The 20,016-nt window shown below is 53.7% G+C and overlaps 2 protein-coding genes, 1 long non-coding RNA gene and 1 other non-coding gene across 16 annotated transcripts in view; 3 read left to right on the forward strand and 1 right to left on the reverse strand.

The window, feature by feature from the left end:
• Nucleotides 1-4,726, forward strand: part of PUM1 (pumilio RNA binding family member 1) — a 79,419-nt gene extending 74,693 nt beyond the window's left edge. For all 13 annotated transcript variants that reach the window (XM_055798261.1, XM_055798252.1, XM_055798250.1 and 10 more), the window contains one exon: nt 2,960-4,726. In XM_055798261.1, coding sequence (XP_055654236.1) covers nt 2,960-3,091 — 132 coding nt within the window. In that variant the 3' untranslated portion in view covers nt 3,092-4,726. The remainder of the gene's footprint in view (nt 1-2,959) is intronic.
• On the forward strand, nt 321-406 carry LOC114011551 (small nucleolar RNA SNORD103/SNORD85). The gene has a single exon (XR_003553486.1). It is a non-coding gene; the product is annotated as a small nucleolar RNA SNORD103/SNORD85 (small nucleolar RNA).
• On the reverse strand, nt 4,106-7,335 carry LOC129783993 (uncharacterized). The gene is made up of 2 exons (XR_008746231.1): nt 6,795-7,335; nt 4,106-5,369 (listed from the first exon to the last, which is right to left on the reverse strand). It is a non-coding gene; the product is annotated as an uncharacterized LOC129783993 (long non-coding RNA).
• A 1,627-nt stretch (nt 7,336-8,962) lies between these two features.
• SDC3 (syndecan 3) overlaps nt 8,963-20,016 on the forward strand; it is a 42,015-nt gene continuing 30,961 nt past the window's right edge. Inside the window, exon 1 of the mRNA XM_055800594.1 lies at nt 8,963-9,135. Within this exon, the coding sequence (XP_055656569.1) occupies nt 9,040-9,135 (96 nt within the window). The 5' untranslated portion in view covers nt 8,963-9,039. The remainder of the gene's footprint in view (nt 9,136-20,016) is intronic.

The following is a 20,016-nucleotide window of genomic DNA, read 5'->3' on the forward strand; positions in this document are numbered from 1 at the left end:
TGCCATCGATTGATAAGGATGTAAGGCTTGTCGCTGCCACACTGGTTGCAGAGAGAAAATAAGACTGAGATGATTGCTTTTGCCATTAGAATTTCCTAACGACAGAGGTATTTCAAAGTTGTGTGTTTCAGTAGTAGCTGAAATACGACAGTGTGAAATAAAGGTGCCATTTGGACTTAAAACTAGCTGGTTGCTTCTAGCAATCTTTTTGACCTATTAACCTAGTTCCACGCTTGTGGTATAGCAAATACTGCTGAAAAATGCCAAGACTTACTGCAGCCAGTGCCATGGGTTGGTGCCTTGCAAGGGTCCTCTGAAGGTCTGGCAATGATGACACACTTGCCCTCACTGAGAACTGCGTTCACTGATGAGAGCAATTCTATGCGCTCAGTGGAGCCGAGCCAGACCTTGGCAGACCTGCGGGTTGCGTTTCTGAGGGCTGCCCATGCTGTCTTGTTGCTTCACGTCCCTGCTTTGTAGCCCTGATAGGGACAGGCGGGTTGGCTGGTAATGCTGCACTGACGGGGCGTGTTGCTGTAGCACCTGAGCCTGCAGCCATTCATCAGATTCTCTATTTCTCAGTTTTGAGTGCGGTTTTGATGAGAGATTTCCACAGTTAGCATTATGCTGTGGTGTTTAAATGCGTAACAGTTTCAGGACTTAATTATTTGTCAAAAGGAAAGACATTTTGGAATTAAATAATGCATTACTGCCAGTCCTACCTCCCAAGGCTATGTGCCTGCTGCCCCCCCAAGGGCAGGAAGCTGTAAAAATCAGGTGACGTCTTCATTTTCCTGCTTTTAAAGGTCACATTTGTGGGTCTTCATACTTGTAATGAATGGGGGAAAAAAAAATAGGCTTTTAAATGTGTAGTAGAACTGAGATTATTTTCTTCAGTCACATGTTTTAGGGTCTGTTACTCTGTGAAAAACAGCTGGTACTTTCTTACTAGAAATAAAATACTAACACTATCTTGGAAAAACCTGTATTTACTAAGAGGAACTGAGAGGAGTGTCAGGTATTCAAATCCCAATGAAATCGAGTGTATTTAAGAAACCCTGAGTAAAATGGACCGAGCGATTTTTCTGTAAAAAGAAGTGGGTATTATCTGTGTAAGGGAGCTGATTTTTACCCACACAGGGCAGTCAACTGGTATATAAACAACATAAATGCAGCTGAAATAATCTTCAGGGAGGTTAATTCTTAGGTTTAGGAATCATTCAGAGTAGTTCTTTTAAATCAAAATCTGTACTGGTGCAAAAGAAATGATGAATATAATTAAATAAAAATGTATGGCAAGGGATATACACAGTTTAACTGTAGCAGAATGACCTGTGGATTTTGCTAATCTGTATATAGAGAGATTTGTATACTGAAAAATAACCCACCCAAATGATCTCTACTGACTTGTTCTTTTTCCTGTCAAGCGAAGTCTTTTGAATAAAATGATAATTAGATTATCAGTGTGGCTGTCAAAAATAAAACTGGGATGACAGCTTAAATAGGACTGAGTGAAGATGAAGATTTCAGCTATGCTATCAAGCTGAGTGAAAGCCTGGGAAAATTGAGTGTATTGACTGTTGCTTTTGGACTGTGAAAATTGCTATTAGTACAAACGAGCAGTTTGTGTTATTGTTAAAGACAGCACTTTTATTGAAAAAAAATAATACTGAAAAGTAACTTAAACAGTTCTATTAGTTAAAAAAAAAAAGATCTTGGAAATGGAGACAAACAAAGAGCAAACTGTTGGACCTGGGAAGCTTTACTTCTGCTTAACCTCAGAGCAGCAGTTTTGGAGGTGGGCTTGGGAATGGAAATGGGATGTGTGGAGGGCCAAGACATAAATTTATGATTATTACAAGAGGGGTCCTTGAAGTGAAATAGGAATTTAAACGGCTAGAGGCTGAGCTGATGAAATGGATGAGTTTGGGATGGATTTCCCATGGCAGTTTTATGGTCAGTCTTGGTGCAGGCGAGTAATGGTGGTGTATCCATGGGGGGAGCAGGGAGTGTGGTACACCATGTGCTGGCTGGTTTCTCACCCTGTTTGCAGCTTGTAGGGAGTCCATCGTAATTGTGTTATTACAGGAATGTGCTGTTGGTGGGGGATATTTCTCATCTAGCAATTAAAAGGAATTGCTCTTATGTCTCATTCCTCTGAAACTGTCCAGGAGAACTTCAGCAGCATAATGGTACAATGCAAACAGCTTTCCTTGTTCAGGTGCTCTGGCAGTAGAGGTGGTTTTACTCTGGCTACAGTAATGACAGTGCCATTGAAAGTGACTTATACTCTGCAACAGTGTGAGCGGGTGAAGTTTGCTTCCATAGACCTCTTCCCTGCTTAAAATAAGCATTTTAACTGTCAGGTTCAGAAATTAATCAAGAATTAATGCTGCTTGCCTCTCCCAGTAGCTCTTTCAGCTGTGCTGCTGAAATTCCTACCAGCAGCTCTTCCAGGCTTGTAGCAGCTCTGAAGCTCAGCCTGTAGCCTGGAAGGAGGCAGAGGACCCCGCTCGTGTTCAGCAAAAGCTGCTCAGCCCCACTAGACCCTTCTGACGCCTTTTTGACCTTAGTGTGTTTGCCCCTGGGCTGGAGGCAGAGCATCAGGCACCCTTGGGAAGCTTGAGCACCCCAGTGGTCATGTCTTTCTGGCTCCCTCTCTTGGGACAAAGCCCTGTATCCATCCACACACTTGGATCCAGCTGGATTCCAGTAATACGGCTCAAGACGATGCCACCTGCTTGACCAGAAGTTCCTCCTAAAAATAACATCCATGAGTTAAAGAACATTAGCTTGATTCACAGTAAATGATGTGATTACAGTAAATGGCATTTCTGTGGTCTCCTGGCTGCCCACTGGTGGCCAGCCCCTCTGGCCATGGGGCACCCAGAGCTCGCTCGGGATTGACGTGGCTGTAACTCTGGTTCCGAAGCTTCACCCACTCTTCTTTTATCTCTAGATCCGGCCTCACATTGCTACACTGCGCAAGTACACCTATGGCAAACACATTTTGGCCAAGCTGGAGAAATACTACATGAAGAATGGGGTGGACCTGGGGCCCATTTGCGGGCCACCAAACGGTATCATCTGAGGCAGCGCACTGGGGAGGAGCTCACTGGCCATCCGGTTTCTACAACCAGCAACCAGCGATATTCCAGTATACAGTTAGAAAACATTTTATGGTTGCTAAACCGCTAAAAAGAAAAAAAAAAAAAGCCTTTGTAAATTTCTTTAATTTTATTATGCATAACGTACTAATTATTTTTTTTAATTAACTAATTGCCCTGCTGTTTTACTGGTGTATAGAATACTTGTACATAGGTATCAAATGTACATGGAAGGCCACATTTTTGTTCACTGTTGTATCTATATTCCAAATGTGGAAACTTTCAGGGTGGTTGGTTTGAAGAAAACAAAACCCCCCATTTTTAATTCATCTGCCTTGCAGGCAACCTTTTTGCAAATACCTGGTTTTTTCTCCTTTTAGTCAAAAGTCAGCAAGAAGTTTGAATTTTAGTTAAATGGCACAAATGATGCATTTAACGCTGTTTATAAATATTTAAAAATCAACTTGCTAAAGCTTCAGTTAAAAAATTAATTAAGTTTTTGAAACGTTTTAATTGCCTTTTTTTTTTTTTTTTCAGTTTAACATGCAAAAGGAGGTAGCTTAGCTGTGGTTTTGGGGAGGAAAACATATGCACCCAGAAAGTTTTTAAAGTGAGGGGGTGGGGGGGTGGGTGTACTTGTTTACTGCCTACTCTGTTTGTTCTGTTAACATTGAGAGACACAATTTGATTATTTAGCATGAGGAAAAAAAGAAAATCCAACTCGGCTTTGGTCTTGCTTCTATAAATATATAGTGTATACTTGGTGTAGACTTTACATATATAAAAATTTGTAGTATTTTCTTGTTTTGATGTCTGATCTGTATCTATAATGTACCCTAGTAGTGGAACATACTTCTGACTGTACAATTGTACATTTGTAAACCTCTGTAATGTAAATGTGGAGAAGTTTGAATTGACATAAACCCGTTTTTTGGTAAGAAAAAAAATTAGCAAAACCTGTGCATTTCAGTGTATATTCACACCTTTTATGGTCGTAGCATATAGTGTTGTATATTGTAAATTGTAATTTCAACCAGAAGTAAATTTTTTCTTTTGAAGGAAATGTTCTCTTTATACAGCCTAGTTAATGTTTAAAAAAAAAATAAATGCTTGGTTTTATTTGTCACCTAGTTGAACAGTAGCAATCCTTTCTAAATGTTATACAAAAATTATTCAGTTCAAAATAGTGTTTTTTTGACTCTTAAAAAGTAATGTTTTGCTTATTTTGTGACAGTAAGAAACAAAAAGTGCAAAAGTACAGGATCCCCTAGTTTTCCTTACAATCAGAGTCCCTTTTCACCTTGTAAAGTGTGAATCACCTTCCCTTTTTGTACAGAAGATGAACTGTATTTTGCATTTTGTCTACTTGTAAGTGAATGTAACATACTGTCAATTTTCCTTGTTTGAATATAGAATTGTAACACTACGCGGTGTACATTTACAGAGCCTTGTGTATATTTCCAATGAACTTTTTTGCAAGCACACTTGTAACCATATGTGTATAATTAACAAACCTGTGTATGCTTATGCCTGGGCGACTATTTTTTGTAACTCTTGTGTAGATTGTCTCTAAACAATGTGTGATCTTTATTTTGAAAAATACAGAACTTTGGAATCTGGCTTTGTGTTTGCTTCCAGCATGACAGAGTGCCACCCCCACATCTTTTTGCCTCTTTATTTTATTTAAGAGCAGCCTCCCCGTGTTGGCTGAGGGCAGCTGCGCCTGCTCTGAGCAACAACAGATAGATGTGGAAAACGAAGAGTGGAGTGACCCCCTGTCTGTCACTGCTTCTCACTGCCACCATCCTCATGGGCTCTGGCGTTTTGGCTCTTTGGATTCTGCCCCTTCTCCTCTTTGAGCACATCTAAACCTCTTCAGAGCCCACACAAACTCATAGCACCTGCAGCCTCCATCCTCTGGCAACAAGTTGGAGGTAGGCAGCCACCCTGCATCTCTGGCTCAGTTTAAGCAGAGCAACTTGGCAAGAGGGGCCGGGAGTAACATCCCCTGGTACCTCTTGTCTTCTGCTGGTGGTTTCCTCTGCTGCTTTCACCCTCCTGCCCTCTTCGCACGCTGGGGCTGGTGCTCTGCAGAGCTGGTGGTTGTGCAGAAGCCATTTCTATCCTCCTCCTCCTCTTCGTGCTCTGGGGTGTGGGGAGGAAGGGCGCTCTGAGGGGCCTGGGGAGCTGCACCCAGCAGCCAGCGTGGGGGTGTCCCAGCAATATTGGGTGGTGTGATGTTTCCTGGCTCACGGAGAATTGCTAGAAAAGCAAAGCAAAGTGCTCAGTGCGTGTTTCCTTGGAGACTTTCCCCAGTCCCAAGCTCTCCTGCCCAAGAAGTGATGGGATGGGAGCCTGGTGCTGGACTGTGCTGCTTGCCTTTGTCACATCCCACCCCTGCCCCCAGTGTCTCTGCTGCCGGAGTGGTGTCTGTCCTTTATTGTCGAATTCCCTGTCACTGAGAAACTCAAGCTCTGCACGTTACATCCCCTGTGCCCTCAAACAGGGCTCCAGCTGGGACCCTTGCTTGGGGAGCAAGTCAGCCACCTCTCCCCACCAGTTTTCCTCCCTTTGCCCGTGCACAGGACCTGCCCTGTCCCTGCAGTGCAGGTTGGCGGCTCCTGGTTTTAAAGACCCTTTTCTGAAGGTTATTGACAGAGTCATTTGGGAAATCCTGAGAAGTCTGAGCATTTGTGCAAACAGGGTGACATCTGATAAATTGATGGAGGGGTAGAAACTTCCTGTCTTGCAGGAAGTTAGTTTTTTGTCTTATGCATTAAAACATTTGATTTTGGAGAATGTATCAAATTACTGATCCTTCCCACGCTGCCGTTTCCTTCTGCTTGCCCCTCAGCAAAACCCCGTACCCCTGCAACTCAGCAGCAGTTTTAATCTGTTTTCACACTCATTGTTAAATGTAGCAGAGAGTTGACTTGGGCTTTCTGACACCTTTTTTTGCCCTGGTTTTGGAGCCAGCCTGTGCCTCTGGGCCAGGCATCACACCAAGCCATGAGCGTATAGGAGGACTCGGGTCCCACATCCCAGAGCCTCTGGGGCTCCTGCTGTTGCAGTTTTTACAACCCTTGTAGCCCTTACAGCCCTTACAGCTCTTCAATGCTTTGTTTAAACCCTGGTGCTGAGCAGCTCAGCCAGGCAGCAGCGTGGCTGTAGATTTGGGGCACAACGTGGTGAAAGCAAGGGATATATATGTATATTTCAAGTTTAATTTAATTAGCATTGAGCATGTGTATCTCAGGTGGAGAGCAGCGTGACAGTCTCCCCAGGCTCCCCGTTTCCTCCTGCAGACACTCATGGGTCCGTGCCTAACACGGGCATCTGTCCCACCACGGCAGCGCAGCAAAGGTGTCAAGGATGGGTTTAGCTCCTGCCCAGACCCGCAGGCTCCTGCTCTGTCCCTGAGCTGGGAGGAAAGATGTGGCCAGCATGGTTGGGGCTGAGCCTGGGCAGCTGTCCCCTGGCTGGTGGTGCTGGGCCTGCTGCGGTAAGGGAGGGGGCACGGTGGGGGCTTGCCGGGAAGGGTACAGCCATGTCGGTCTGTGCGGGCTTTTAATCATGAGCACGGCTGTCGGCTGCTGCTGGAGGAGGGAAGCGAAGGGGTCCAGCACATCAGTGGATTCCATCACACCAGTGGGGTCCATCACATTGGCTGGGGTTTATCACACTCACCCTGACCCGACAGAACCGGACCATGGTCGCAGTGGGGCAGAAAAGGACGCGGTGGCAGCCGCGCCGCACCCCCCGCGGGACCCCGACTTGCTTGTAGGGGGCACCTCTCTCCCCGTCGCTCCTCAGGGGCCACCGCTCGGGTGACAACCCCTTGGTGGGGACCTACGGGGCCTTCTGCCTCCAGGCTCCATCCAGGGGCAGCGGCGGAGCTGCAGGGGTGGCCGCGGCCACGGCGGGGCGGTGCAGCCCCAGCAACGCGCCCCCGGCCCGCGGCTCCACGCTCCCCTTGTCCAGGGACCCCTGCCCAGGGACTCCCTGCCCCAGAGACACCCCTGCCAGGGACCCCGCCTTTGCCCCAGGGACCCTCCGGCCTAGGGATACCCCTTGCCTCAGGAACCTCCCCAGGTCCCCGCCCCATCCCAAAGCCTTTCCTCGGGTTTTGCTCTCCCCCCCCAGCTTCTTGCTGATGATACTAGCGCACTTTAAAAAAAATATTGTTAGCTTGGATCGTTCTAATTACAGCACAATTAAAACAGAGAGAAGTGACTCAGGTGGGGACCTCGGGACAGACCCCCTCCGGCGATGTTGCACCCCCCAAAGAGGAGGGCTGCCCCGAGTGCCCCACTGGGAGGATGCTCGGCCGCAGGACATGCTCCAGGCCACGGGCTGCATCTCCATTTTTAGCTGAATTTGGCCGATTTCCCCTCCTAAACCGGCGATGCTGGGAAGGCAAAGCCCCTGCCCCAGCTGCTCCCCCTGCTCCCCCCTCAGCCTGCTCCCCGTGTATATTTTGGATTCACATGAGGGGTTTTATGGGAAGGCGAGTATATATTTAGGCTTTTCAGAGAAAGCATGCAAACGCCATTCAGAGGAGTTACACGTGTGTGTGAGGAAGGACTTACTGATGCCCCATCCCGGCTCATCCCATCTCACCCAGAGCCACAATCTCCCGGGCCCAGCAGGGTGACCGAATCCCCCAGTTCGGAGCAAAGCCACCACTAGGTGACCTGGCAGTCCCCTGGAAGCCACTGTCATGACCGGGGACCACCCTGTCCTCTTAGCCCATTGTTGCCCCCTTTTTTTTGTGCTGAGGGCAAGTTCCGGCCCTGCCCAGGGGGGGTTCCCCCTCCCGGGTTGTAGCCTGGGGGTGGCCCTGGCCCCAGCACCCACCCAGGGGTGACCAAGTGTCCCACGGAGGGAGTGGGCAGAGTGGGGGTCCCTTCCTGGAGACAGATCCCAGGGCCTCCATCTGCCCTGGTGCCTCTCCCCCATCTATCCTGAGGTGACCTTGTCTGCCCCAGGACCCCCCACCTCCCCCTGGGACTCCCCAGTCTCCCCTTAGGTCCTCCCAGTCTGCCCCAGCTCCTCCCATCTCCCCCTGGGACCCCCCAGTCTGCCCCAGCTCCACCCATCTACCTTTGGGACTCCCCAATCTGCCCCAGCTCCCCCCGGGACCACCCAGTTTGCCCCATCTCCCGCTGGGACCCTCCCAATCTGCTCTAGCTCCCCCTGAGACATGCCCAATCTGCCCCAGCTCCACCCATCTACCTTCGGGACACCCCAATCTGCCCCAGCTCCCCCCCACCTCCCCCCCACCTCCCCGTGGGACTGCCCAGTCTGCCCCAGCTCCCCCCATCTCCCCCCGGGACCCCCCCAATCTGCTCTAGCTCCCCTTGAGACCTCGACAATCTGCCCCATCTCCCCCCCCATCTCCCCCCGGGACCCCTCAATCTGCTCTAGCTCCCCTTGAGACCTCCCCAATCTGCCCCATCTCCCCGCCCCCATCTCCCCCCGGGACTTCCCAGTCTGCCCCATCTCCCCCTGGGATCCCCCACTCTTCCCCAGCTCCCCCTAGTCTGCTGCCGATCTCCCTGGTATTTACCTTTGGGTTCCGAATCTGCCCCCAGCTCCCCCATTATATCTACCCCAGAGCCCCCCCATCTGCCCCAGCTACCCTATCTCCCCAACCCCGCCCCCCCCCCAGTTTACCCCAATCCTTTCCCTACCCCAGTGCAACCCCACCACCACCCCACACCCTCCGGGTGGCGGGGCCGGTCCAAGGCGGGGGGGGGCCGGTGCTTCCTGCAGGGCGGCGCAGGGGGGACGCGGCGGGGAGGGCGGCGCGGCGGCCCGCACCCACACCGCCTCCCGCGGGCGGCGGCAACAAAGGCCCTTCCCCGCCCCCGCCGCCGCCTCCCGCCGCTGCAGCCGCCGCCGCCGCCGCCAGCGTCCTTGCGGCAGGAAGATGCCCGGGGAGGTGCCGCCGCCGGCGCCCCGGGGGCTGCGGAGCCTTGCGGTGCTGCTGCCGCTGCTGCTGCTGCTCAACGGCCGCGCCGCGCTGGTGAGTGCCGGGGGGGCGCGGGGGGCCGGGGGGCCATCGGTAGGCGGCGGGAGGGGGGTAGGCATCATGCGTGGACCGGCAGCGGGCGGGGGGGACACAGGCAACGGGCTGGGGGGCGGCGATCGGTATCGTGCGTGGAGCGGCAGCGGGTGAAGGGCACCGGCATCGTGCGTGGAGCGGCAGCGGGCTGGGGGCACCGGGGTGTGGGGGGATAGGTATCGTGAGTGGAGCGGCAGCGGGCGGGGGACCGGTACCGGGCTCGGAGGGGGGGCACCGGCATCGTGCGTGGACCGGCACCGGGATGGGGGGGGTCGGCATCGTGAGTGGAGCGGCACCGGGACCGGGGCCGAGCTCAGGGGGGCGCGATCGGCATCGTGAGCGGAGCGGCAGCGGGCGGGGGCCGCGGGAGCGGTATTGGATTGGGCGGGGGGGTCCGGCACCCGCTGGCCGCGACAGCCTGCCCTGGGCCCCGCACCCGGCGTGGGGGGGGGTCCCGGAGCCGCCCCCCTGCGCGGCTGGGCTCTGGGGCACCTGGCTGGGTGGCTGAATGGGGGGCTCTGGGACTCCGCCGCCCACGCTGGGGCTCGCCCCCTGCTCGGGGCTGGGGGGCGCCCACCTCCCCGGGAGCTCCACTCCCCGCCCCCTGCCCCGTGCTGCCCCACCGCCACCGCCTGCACAACCCCCCGAACCCCTGCGCAGCCGCTGCCCGCCCGGGTGCCCTCTTCCCCTGCGCCCCCTCCCCAGGCAGGGGCTCAGCCCCGGGGTGCGGGCAGGGCTGGGGCAGGGGCTCAGCCCCGCAGTACAGGCAGGGCCGGCAGCAGCTGGCAGGTGGGGTGGGGGGCGGGGTGCCCACACCCCCCCCCCCCCCGGTGTGCGTGGGGAGTAGGCTGGCGGCAGATGCCATTTGAAGGTCGTAGGGAAACACGCTTTAAAAATGACCCTGTGAGGGGGGACAGGGAGGGAAAACTCGCTCCTGCTTTGTGGCAGAAGAAACGGGGGGGGCGGGGGGGCGGTGTTGCCCCATCCCTGCCTGTCCCCCTGCCTGCCCCCTGGAATCGCCCTCGCGGCTGTATGGGGTAAGTGCAGGCAAGCCCTGCCTGCTACTCGCCCCTTGCCTGCGTGGACATTGCCCCGCTCTGCACCGGCTCTTCCCGGGAGGTTTTCCCAGCCCTGCCCATGGGAGGGAATTTTGCTACTGGCAGGAGGAAAGGGTCCATGGCTTCTCGTGGTACTTCCAAAACTGCTTCTCCCCATGGCCAGCATGCTCTGGCTGGGATACCCTCCATCAGAGCCCCCCTGCCCACTTCCTGCCTATACCCTGCCTGCGCCCTGCCCTGTGCTCACTCTTTGCAAGTTGCTTACAGGAGCGTTTGGGGGAGCCAGGGTGGCTTTGTGGGGTACTGGCTGTTTAGTGATGCTCTATGGAAAGGATCCTCCTGCAGCCAGAAGATGCTTTTCCCATGCAACCAGCACAGCCCAGAAGGAATGGGAGAGTGTAGTGGGGGGGGGGGGGGGGGGGGGGGGAAATAAGGCTGCCTATTCCCCCCCTCTGTAAGAGGGGAAGAAGTCCCAGGGCCTGGCTGGTTGCCAGCGGGCAACCTGCTGTATTCAATAATCCAGAGCCCTTCCCCATCCTCCTGGCGTTCTGGTTTGTGGGCACTGCAGGATGGCACCCTGATTTCTGTGAGGCAATGGGTGCATGTGGGGTGTTTGCCCGGCTTTCCTGGCAGTGGTTATTCCCCTCCCAAAGAGGCAGATGCAACTTTAGTGTTTCCGAGGAGTCTGCTGAGCCGCTATGGAGGAGACCATCAGGTGCGTGATTTACTTGTCTGAGTGACAATAAATATTGTGGCTCCCGGTGATGTCATGCCATGAATCAAAGGGCAGTTTATTAAACTGAATATTGCACTTTGCTATTGATCCGGGGAAGCCTGAGCTCTGCTGACAGCTCCCTTCCATCACTGGGTGCCTGTGGCAGTGAGAGGTGAGTGTGGCTGTGCCAGCACCTCCAGTACCTGTGGCAGGCATGGGGTCGGCTGCATGGGTGCTCACTGCCCTCCCAAATAAGCATTTCCCCTTCCCCTTTAGGGAATTTTAGTTGTGGTTAGTGGATGGTGATGCAGGTGGTTGCTGGCATTTGCTAAGGATAATTAGGCAGGAAAGGTTACAGACTTGTTAAATGCCAGGATAGGAGCGGTGATGGGATGCTCCTGGGCACCACAGAGGCTGGGGGAGGGAGGCGGCTGCTTCCCTCCCTGAAGGATGTTCCAGGGGCTATGGGGCATCCTCACCTGGAGGTGACCAAGGCCTCTCCTCTCCTCCTCTTTGCTGAAGTTTTAAAGTCGTTTGGTCTTGTTGGACAATGTCTCAGCTTCTCCGTGGGGTCACCAGAATGGGAACCAGTGGCTTGGCACAGCTCTGGTACATACCAGCCAGCTGTGGTGCCAGTGGCGTGGGGGATGGATTTGGGGACCCTCGTGTCCCTTGTGCAGTTGTGCAGGCAACTGGGTAACGCTGCCTGCAAACCCTGTGCAGGATCCTGGTCGCTGCCAGGGAGCCCTTCTCCAGAGCAGTGCCTGGAGAAGTAATTAATGTTTGCATTGTGGAGACTGGACAAATAACTCTGGCTCCTGCTGGTACCTACCCTGTGAGCTCCTGGGGATGCACCCAGTGCTGTGTGTCCCAGCCCTGGCCCAGGCAGTGCAGAGGAACACGGCTGCCAGTCTTGTGGTGTTGCTGAGGGTCTGGGAACCATAACGAGTCTCCCGGGAATTGACGCTTCCCTTTGATGTTGTGGTGGCTTCGATCCCGCTTGGCCCTGTGTCTGTATCTGTGTTTGTATCCGTCTGTTGGGATTGGTCCCTTTAACCCTTTGTGTGCCTCTGTGGGAGGGCTGTGGGGCAAGGCCTGCCTCTCCTGGCAAGACCCAATCCTGGCAGTGGGTTTTTCCAACAGCGTCATGGACATGGAGGTTTTGTTTTAGCCAGGATTCCCCAGGGCTGGAAAGCTCACAAGCTCACCCTCTGCATCACTGCTGACCCCCATCTCCTGCTCCATCACTTTGGAGCCAGCTGTGGATGGCTTTGAGGATGAGGTCTTGAACCGAAGATCCTGGCAGCTGGGTGGAGAGGAGCCCCTGCGTCAGCTGTGCCCATGGTGGGGGTGAGCTCAACCCCTTATTAGACACTTGAGAATCCAAGAACAAGCTGTTTTCTGTGCAGCTGGGAGAGCTGGCTGCTCCCCACCCTGCAGACCACACACAGGCCGGGGTGGTTGCTGCTTCCTCCTCTTCCTCCTTCGCACAGGGCCTTGGTAGGGAGCTGGGATGCTGGTGGCTGGGAATAGTTTGGGGACAGAGCGGGGAAAGGGCAGTGCCAGGCAGCACCACTCGCATTAATTAGATGCAGGCAAAGAGCAAGCTGATGAGCTTTAATCAGTGAGGGTGGCCTGTGCGCTAGGCTGCAGCGAGGTGCTGGGGGAGTGGGTCCAGCCAGCCCCGTGTGACCTCAATTACAGAGAGCATCGACTACCTGTAACCTTTCTATGTGTCCTGCGCTCAGGTCCCTGTCCCTGCTGGAGCTTTCCCTGTGGTGACTCTGGGGCTGGGCTACTTCGGGGCTGGCCTCATCCTGCTCCTCTTCACAGGGTACTGGGAAGGTGATTTTGCTTCAGTCCCACAGTGTGTATCTGAGGGGCTCTCCGGGCGAGATTCAGTGTGGTATGGCATCCCTCGCTCCTTGCAATCCCTTAAAATCCATCCTTGGCTGCATCTGAAGGGATAATGGGGAATGTGGGACCCAGAGATGCCCCGTGGCCCCTCAGAGGTTTGAGTTGGATCAACCACCTCCCCCTGCAGAGGATCTGGGGGCTTACCCCTGCAGCCCTGGGTCCCACCAATATGGGGGTTTGCAGGGCACGCTTGTTCCCATGAAGTCTGCCAGCAGTCAGGGGTTGGCAGCTCCCCGGCCAGCCTGGCACGGGGGCTGTGGTAGGGTCTTTCCCTTCTGAGGTTTGTGGGGGCTCCAGGGGCTGCCGTGAAATTGTGTGGCATGTATTGAGTTTGCTGGGGCTCAGCCTGACTCCCAGGGGTGTGGATTTGAGCTCCCTGGTGTAAACTGGGGTAATGTGGTGGTCAGACCCAGCCCCATTTGTAGGGACACCCCAGCTCTCCCCCTCCAGCCGCACTCAGTACCCAGCTCCTTCCTCTTACGAGAAAGAGGTGAAGCAAGATCATAAGGAAATTGAGGGAAAAAAAAAGAAAGAAAAAAAAGGGGGTCCCAGAGCTTCTTAAGGGGTGCAGGGTCCTCTGGCCACTGTCCTGCCTGTATGTGGTGTGGGGGTTAAGTCCACAAGTGTCCCTGAAGCTCCTTTTCCCTCAGAAGAGCTGTGGGAGGTGGTGGCAACCCTGGGAGACGGCAGCGGGGCTGGGGGAATGCCCTTCCCTGTCCCCACACAACGTGAGCTGGGTACCAAACCCTGCCAGGCTGTGGCCTGGGAGACTGCCGCCTTTCCCTTCCCGAACCTTTAAAGCTTTAAAACAGTTTTTGGTCAGGGCGTTAATTCTGTACCCACACCCTCATCCCACCGAGCTTCCCCCATGCTCAGAGCGGGGCAAGGAGGCCTGGTCCGATCTTTTCCTTGTGTGGCTCTGAGTGGTTTTTTTGCTTTTATTCTGCTCCTTGATGCGTGAACCTGGCACTCAGCATCTCTGCAAACCCAGCCTCGGTGCTCAGGAGGTGGAGAGCCATTATTTGTGGGGAGAAATCCCCTTCAGCACGGGGATTGCTGTCCCCTGGGACCAGCAGGCAGGGGTACCTTCCCCAGAGCTGTGGTCCTCAGCCCCTCCCCACGCTGGTTAACGCCTGCATAAGGCTCCTTTGGCTCAGGACCCTGGGGGGCTGCTGGAGAAAGATTTACCCCGCAAAACCGGTGATGCTGTCGAGCCTCTCATGGGCAGAAAGGGGGACGTGCCTCTTTTTCAGCCCGGCAGTGTCAGCCTGGCCCCGGCAGAAGATGCTCATCCCTCCCCGGCTGTGTCCCTGGAGACGGTGCCACAGCACGTGCACGGAGGGAGGAGCAGCAGCTGCCGGAGAGGGTTTCCCAGCTTTTCCATCCTTGCTTTGTGCTTTTTCCCTGTTCCCTTGATGTGGTGCTTTATAGCAGGGGGAAATATTTCCCATCAGGAGTGTCCAGCAGCCCTTTGCCTCCCCTGGCCGTGGCTTTCACAAGCCATACGTAGCCAGTGCCTGGCTCTGGGGAGAGCGGAGGTGGGAGTAAGGGCAGCGGGGTGAAACAGAGAGCTTTTTGTGGCAATGCATACATCTTTCCCAGTTAATTAATTTGACATTTACGCCGAGTTTCTTGTGCAAAGCTCCCAAGTGTTTTGGCGACCTTCATGAGCAAGGGCAAAGGCCCCCCTTTTGTGCCCAGCCCTGCGGGGCAGGACAGGAGCTGTTGGAAGTCAAGGCAGGAGGGAAGGATGTGACTGGATCCAGGCAAAGAGTGGCTCCTGGGGTTGCCAAACTCAAACTGGTTGCAGCATCTGCCCTGACAAACAGTGTTTTGAGGGGTCTTGCTGTGGTCAGGAAGGAATGGAATTGAACCTGGGGTCATGCAGGTGGCACAGGGATGCTCCTTTTTGTTGTCAGGATGGTAAAAGCATTTTTAGAGCTGGTTCTTTCAAAGCTTTTTGTTAAAATTACTGGAAAAGTTAATTCTGGTTAAACCAGTATTTCACTCAGCTGTGGCAGTGTGTGAAATGCATTGAGCAGATGGAGGAGACAGCATCTATCTGGGGGTGAACAGTACCACTGCATCCCCACCCTGGGAGTGATGCTTCCCAAAACTTGCATCCCCCTTTTCCACCTCAGCATCCCAGAATAGGTGATTCTAGCTCTGTCCGGTCTGGATCAGGATGTGCACTCTGCCTCAGCCACGTGATGTGCCCCTGCCAAAAGGGAGGCTGCATGTGTTTACATCTCTGCGGTCACAATGCAAAGCATTTCCCTCCTTCGGAACAGCTTGGCCACAGTTCAAACTACTTATTTCAAGATAAAAATAACAGCAGCAACCTCAGGGTTGCTTCTTCTTTCCTGGCCAGTGGCGAAATAAGGAGTGTTTTAGCAAGAGGGCAGAAAACCTTAATGTGGGGGAGCCTGGGCATGTGTCCCCACCACTGCAGCCCCAGTGTGGGGGACCTGAATTGGGGCCCATTGAGGTGGAGGAGGCTAGAGCTGGGACAAGCATCGTCTCTCAGGCAGCGTGGAGCACAACTTGTTGGCAAAACAGTTTATTTGCCAAAAAATGCTGTTTTCTGGAGGAGGAGGAGAGCGGAATGAAGCTATTTCATGAGCCGCGTTGGTTGGGCTGAATAACTGCTAAGGAAGGCGTGTAGTCCCAAGTGTGAGTTTGGCTTGGTTTATAAGTGATGCTCGCGTTAGCAAATGTCACAAATATAGCAGAGGGATGCATTTTGGGGACAGAGAGTGGGAGTTTTGGTCCAAAATGGGCATTTAAAAAAAACCCTTAATTATTTCTTATTTTTTGCAAGGAAAGCTATAACTGAACAGAAAGCCCCTGTGTTTCTCTCCTACCCCAAAGCAGTTTTCCTTGCAGAGGCAGTGAGTGGTACTGGCACAGCGTGCACAAAGAGCTTTACTGCCCCAAACTAGGTGTAGGTCCCCCATTTCCAGATCATTTAAAGCAAATTTTGGTCCACTGGGCTCCTAACAACTTTTCTAGGTGCTGCCTGTCCTGAGAATGTCTGTTGTGTCTCGAGATGCTGCTGGGAAACCTCTCCATCGCAACCCATGAAGATGAATCAGAGGAAGCTGGAATAATGCATTTTTTTCCCCATTTTGGAGGCTTTCTGGCGAGTAACATCACTCGGCCTTTAATTTTCCTTCTCCCTTGTACACAGGCTCCAAGTATATTTGCTCAGTGTTAGGTGAGGGTGTCGTGGGAATCTCCTGCCACCAGGATGAGGGTACTTAAGAGCCAGAGCTGAGTGTCACGGGAGATGGCACTTATGGGGAGCGTGGGGAGGAAGCAGGGACCGGCACTTAAATGCCTCCAAAGCCCTGGCTCTGGCCCAGTGGAAAAACCCAGAGCTGCCAGGTATTTGTTGATGAAATGGGATGATTTTATGCAGCTCCGATGATATTTTCACCCGCACCCAGGAGGCTGCTCTGAGTGTGAGGTTCCCTTTTTTGGAGGTGCTGGGAGAGGCAGCTGCCATGTCCCTGTGACTTTGGGGTGCTTTGGTCCTTGGACGGTGTCACCACCCCCTTTCTCATTGCCTCCTCCAGGACAAATAATGCAGCACATAATAAATCAGCTTTGCAGGGCACTCCCCTCCTCCTGAGGCCTGATGAGCTTGGTGCACCCCAACCTGGGCAGTGCGCTTGGGTGCCAGGGGCTGTGACCTGGAGCACCACATGGCACTGATGAGCGCTAATTAAGCCCTCATTAACTACCAGTGACTGCAAGTCTGTGCCCTGCCAGGGTGTGTGGAGCCCTGTGCAGTGCTGCTGTTGCCTCTGTCAGAGAATGATTACAAACATCCCTTGGAAACCTGGGGGGTGGGGGATCCTGCTGTTAATGAACCTGCTGTTAATTAGGGAGCGTGCCAACACGTATTTACTGATGGAGAAATCGGGGTGTTAAACAAGGACCTGGGCATCGTATAGGCACTCAAGGCATCAGGTGTAGCAAGCTGGGGTGAAATGGGGCTCTGTGCTGGTCTTATGGCCAGGGGGCATCATCCCCCCACCGCAGGCTCCCCGGGGACCTGTGCATGCCAGAGCTGCACCCTGCTGGGCTGCCCAGGTGAGCGGAGCTGCCTGGGACATGGGCCCCAACAGCACCCAGCCTCCGTAATCGATTAATCCATTGTTTTTGTTTTCTCCTGGCACTGAAAGGAGCTGTTTCTCCCCATTTTTCAGTAAATAATTGTTTTGGGTGTAACTTGCTTGTTAGCTGCCTGGCAAGCTGCAATTAGGCTGTGGGAGAGGGCTGTAGGGAGGGTTAGCAAGCTGGCCTGGCTCTTGGGGTGTCCTTTGTAGCACTGCAGCATCTCCTGCAGCATGGAGTGGGGTTGCTGGGGCTGCAGGGGCTTGCTTTGCTGGGCAGGAACCCTAGGATTTTTGGGGTGTTAGTGATGAGCCGCACCCCTCAGTGCTGTAACTGGGGTGATGCAGCTCATTCTTCCGCTTTGCCCTCTTGCCATTAATTGGGTTTAATTAACGTCTGCTCCTCCGACTCAAGGTGCCTGTTCCATCTCCAGGCTGTGGCATTTAAAGCCATGCACAGGACCTTGCAGTGTGGGTTGTGCCATCCCCAAATGTCCCTACATAGGTGTCCTTAAAGCCACCACTTGTGATCCCCAGGGCTGTTCGTGTGGAGGTGGGTAGATGCTCTCCATGCCAAGGGGATCATTGCAGCATTCTAGATGGGAACAGCTCCTGGCTGTGGAGGATCCTGAATCCCTTTATTTTCCATGGCGAGAGCTCTTCAAGCACCCAGCCAAAGGCTGGAGGGGGAGAGTGGGAGGAAGGCTCTTGCTGCTGTGGAGGAAGAGACAAGGAATCCACTGAACGTGGCATGGGGATCAGATGGGCATGGCTGGGTTTGCAGGGATTGCCTGGTACCCACTGGCTGGTCCCTGGAGCATCGTCCCTCATGGGGATGTACGCATCCCTATGGACATTTCTTTGCTAGTGGCATCCCGCAGCAGTGCCCACCACGTCTGGAGCAGCTGTGCCTCCTTGTCTTTGGGCTGAGCTCAACCAGACTGTGCCTGCTTACTCTTGCAGTAAAAAGGGGCTGCAAAGAGTCAGCAGAGAGGATGCGCCATGAGGGTCTGCATCCTTGGAGCAAGCCACTGTCCTCTGTTGGCATGAAATCCTGTGGATCTCCTGTATGTTCAGGAAATGCCCCTGCTACATACGGGCTTGCCCAGCCAGAGATGTGTGTGTGAAGGATCCTGTTTACCAAATCTGAGCTCACTCTGCAGCCAGCCAACCTCTATTTGTGTGTGTAGCATCCCAAACAAGACCAGAAATAGTCTGAAAGGCACATCCGTTGGGTAATTTCAGTTGAGATGTGAAAAGGTGAAAAAAAAGCCTGGTCAGACTCTGTGCAGCAATCCAGCTTCAAACACACCCAGACCTGGGAGGAAATTGAAATTACACCATCTGTAAAGGGAAGGCAGCAGGCAGGGGTGGCTGGGGCTGAAGGAAGCAATAGCTCTGTGTTCTGGCTGCTTCCTGCCAGAGGAGCAAGTTTTTGGGTCTAAACAGTGACTTTTTGTATCTAAATAGATGGAGCTGTCTCCTCGGGGTGCTCCTTTCCAGTCCTCAAGCAGGTGTTGTGCTGGGCTAAAAGCACCAGCGAAATGACTGAGGAAGATCAACCCCGTGGGCTCCTCTGTATAGACCCTGATACAATATTTGGTAAAAAGAGTTTATTTCTGTTTTTTTCATTTGGCTGCTAGTCCCACCAGCCTGGTGTGGGGCGAGGATCTGGCTGGGGCCATCCCGGCTGCAAAGCACCTGGCAGTATGGGAGAGGGTCCTGGGAACACAAATGTGGTCTTTTTTTCCTTCTGACCTAGCTCCAAACGCTCTGTTTGCTCTTACCAGCACAAGCAAAGGATGCTTCTGCAGCCGGGCTAATTCCCCTGGGGCCATGCATCCTAGTGCTGTAACCTCTGGATGAAAAGCATTACTGGATCCATGCCGAACAGCTTCATGCTGCTAGCAATGCTGGGACAGGGGAAGGAGCAGTTGCTTTCCATCGGGCAGGGATAGGGTGACATGCCCCTCATCCCCATGTGCCTCGTGCTGGCAGGCTGCTGCATCCCCGGGTTTGGGAAATGGCTGCTGCCTACAGGCAGCCGGGCGTCCCCTTCCCATCCCTCTCCCCCCTTATTTTCCTTCCTTCAGCCGGAGTGTTTTGCTTGATGGACTGTATTAAAGTCAGGACGTGAGGAGGACAGGCTGCCAGCAATTAAGCTGGGCAAGCCCTCCCCCAGCCGGGTGTGTGAGAGGAGCAGGGCTGGACGCCAAGGTTTTGGGGAAGGGACCATTTCTTCCCTCCTGCTCCACTTTGGATGCTCAGAGCAGATGAGGGGCCACATGGGGTGAATTTCCCACCCCCTGGGAAATGCTCTTGGTGAAATAGGTTGGGTTGGGTGACTGCGTTTTTGGATAGGAGCTGCAAACCAGTGGCTGGGCTGTTCCTGAGCCTCTCATCTGCAACTCATCCTCTTTGCTCCAGATTTGATCTAAAAAACTCCAACTCTCTCCACAAACCCCCTGACCCCCAGCAGGTGAGCATCCCACACCTTCTCTCCCATGGTGGTGCAGGGGCCCAGTGGTTTTGGGACTGATTCTGGCTCCAGGTGGGATGCTCACCCCAGCACCCACCACCCTGCTGCAGGCATGGGCTGGATCCTGCTTGTCCTGGTGCAATTCCAGCTGCTCCCAGCAAGCACAGTTTGCCTCCAGCTATAAATAACTCTTGAGAGCAACAAAGCCCCCAGAGGGTTTTAAAAACTATATGGTTTTCTGCAGCAGAAAGCCATCCTGCACAGAGGCTGGGCAGTGGGATCCCCTTCTAGGGATGGGGGGAAGGAGAGGATGTGATGCAGGGGGATGCTGACTTTCCATGTGGATACAGGGCTGGATCCTCTCCCTGCAGCTGGTGTCCTGGTCCCTTTGCACCCTGGCAGCACCCAGCTGCTCCGCTCCAGGTCTTGCTTCCACTGAGCATCAGGAAAAGTTGCTGTCTGAGCACAGAGAAAAGGGACATAAAACATTTATAGCCCTTGAAAATCATCAAGGACATGTCTGTCTCTGTTAAAATAGCAAGAGGAAGGGGG

The sequence above is a fragment of the Falco peregrinus genome, chromosome 3 (assembly GCF_023634155.1).
Source record: "Falco peregrinus isolate bFalPer1 chromosome 3, bFalPer1.pri, whole genome shotgun sequence".
NCBI lineage: Eukaryota > Metazoa > Chordata > Aves > Falconiformes > Falconidae > Falco > Falco peregrinus.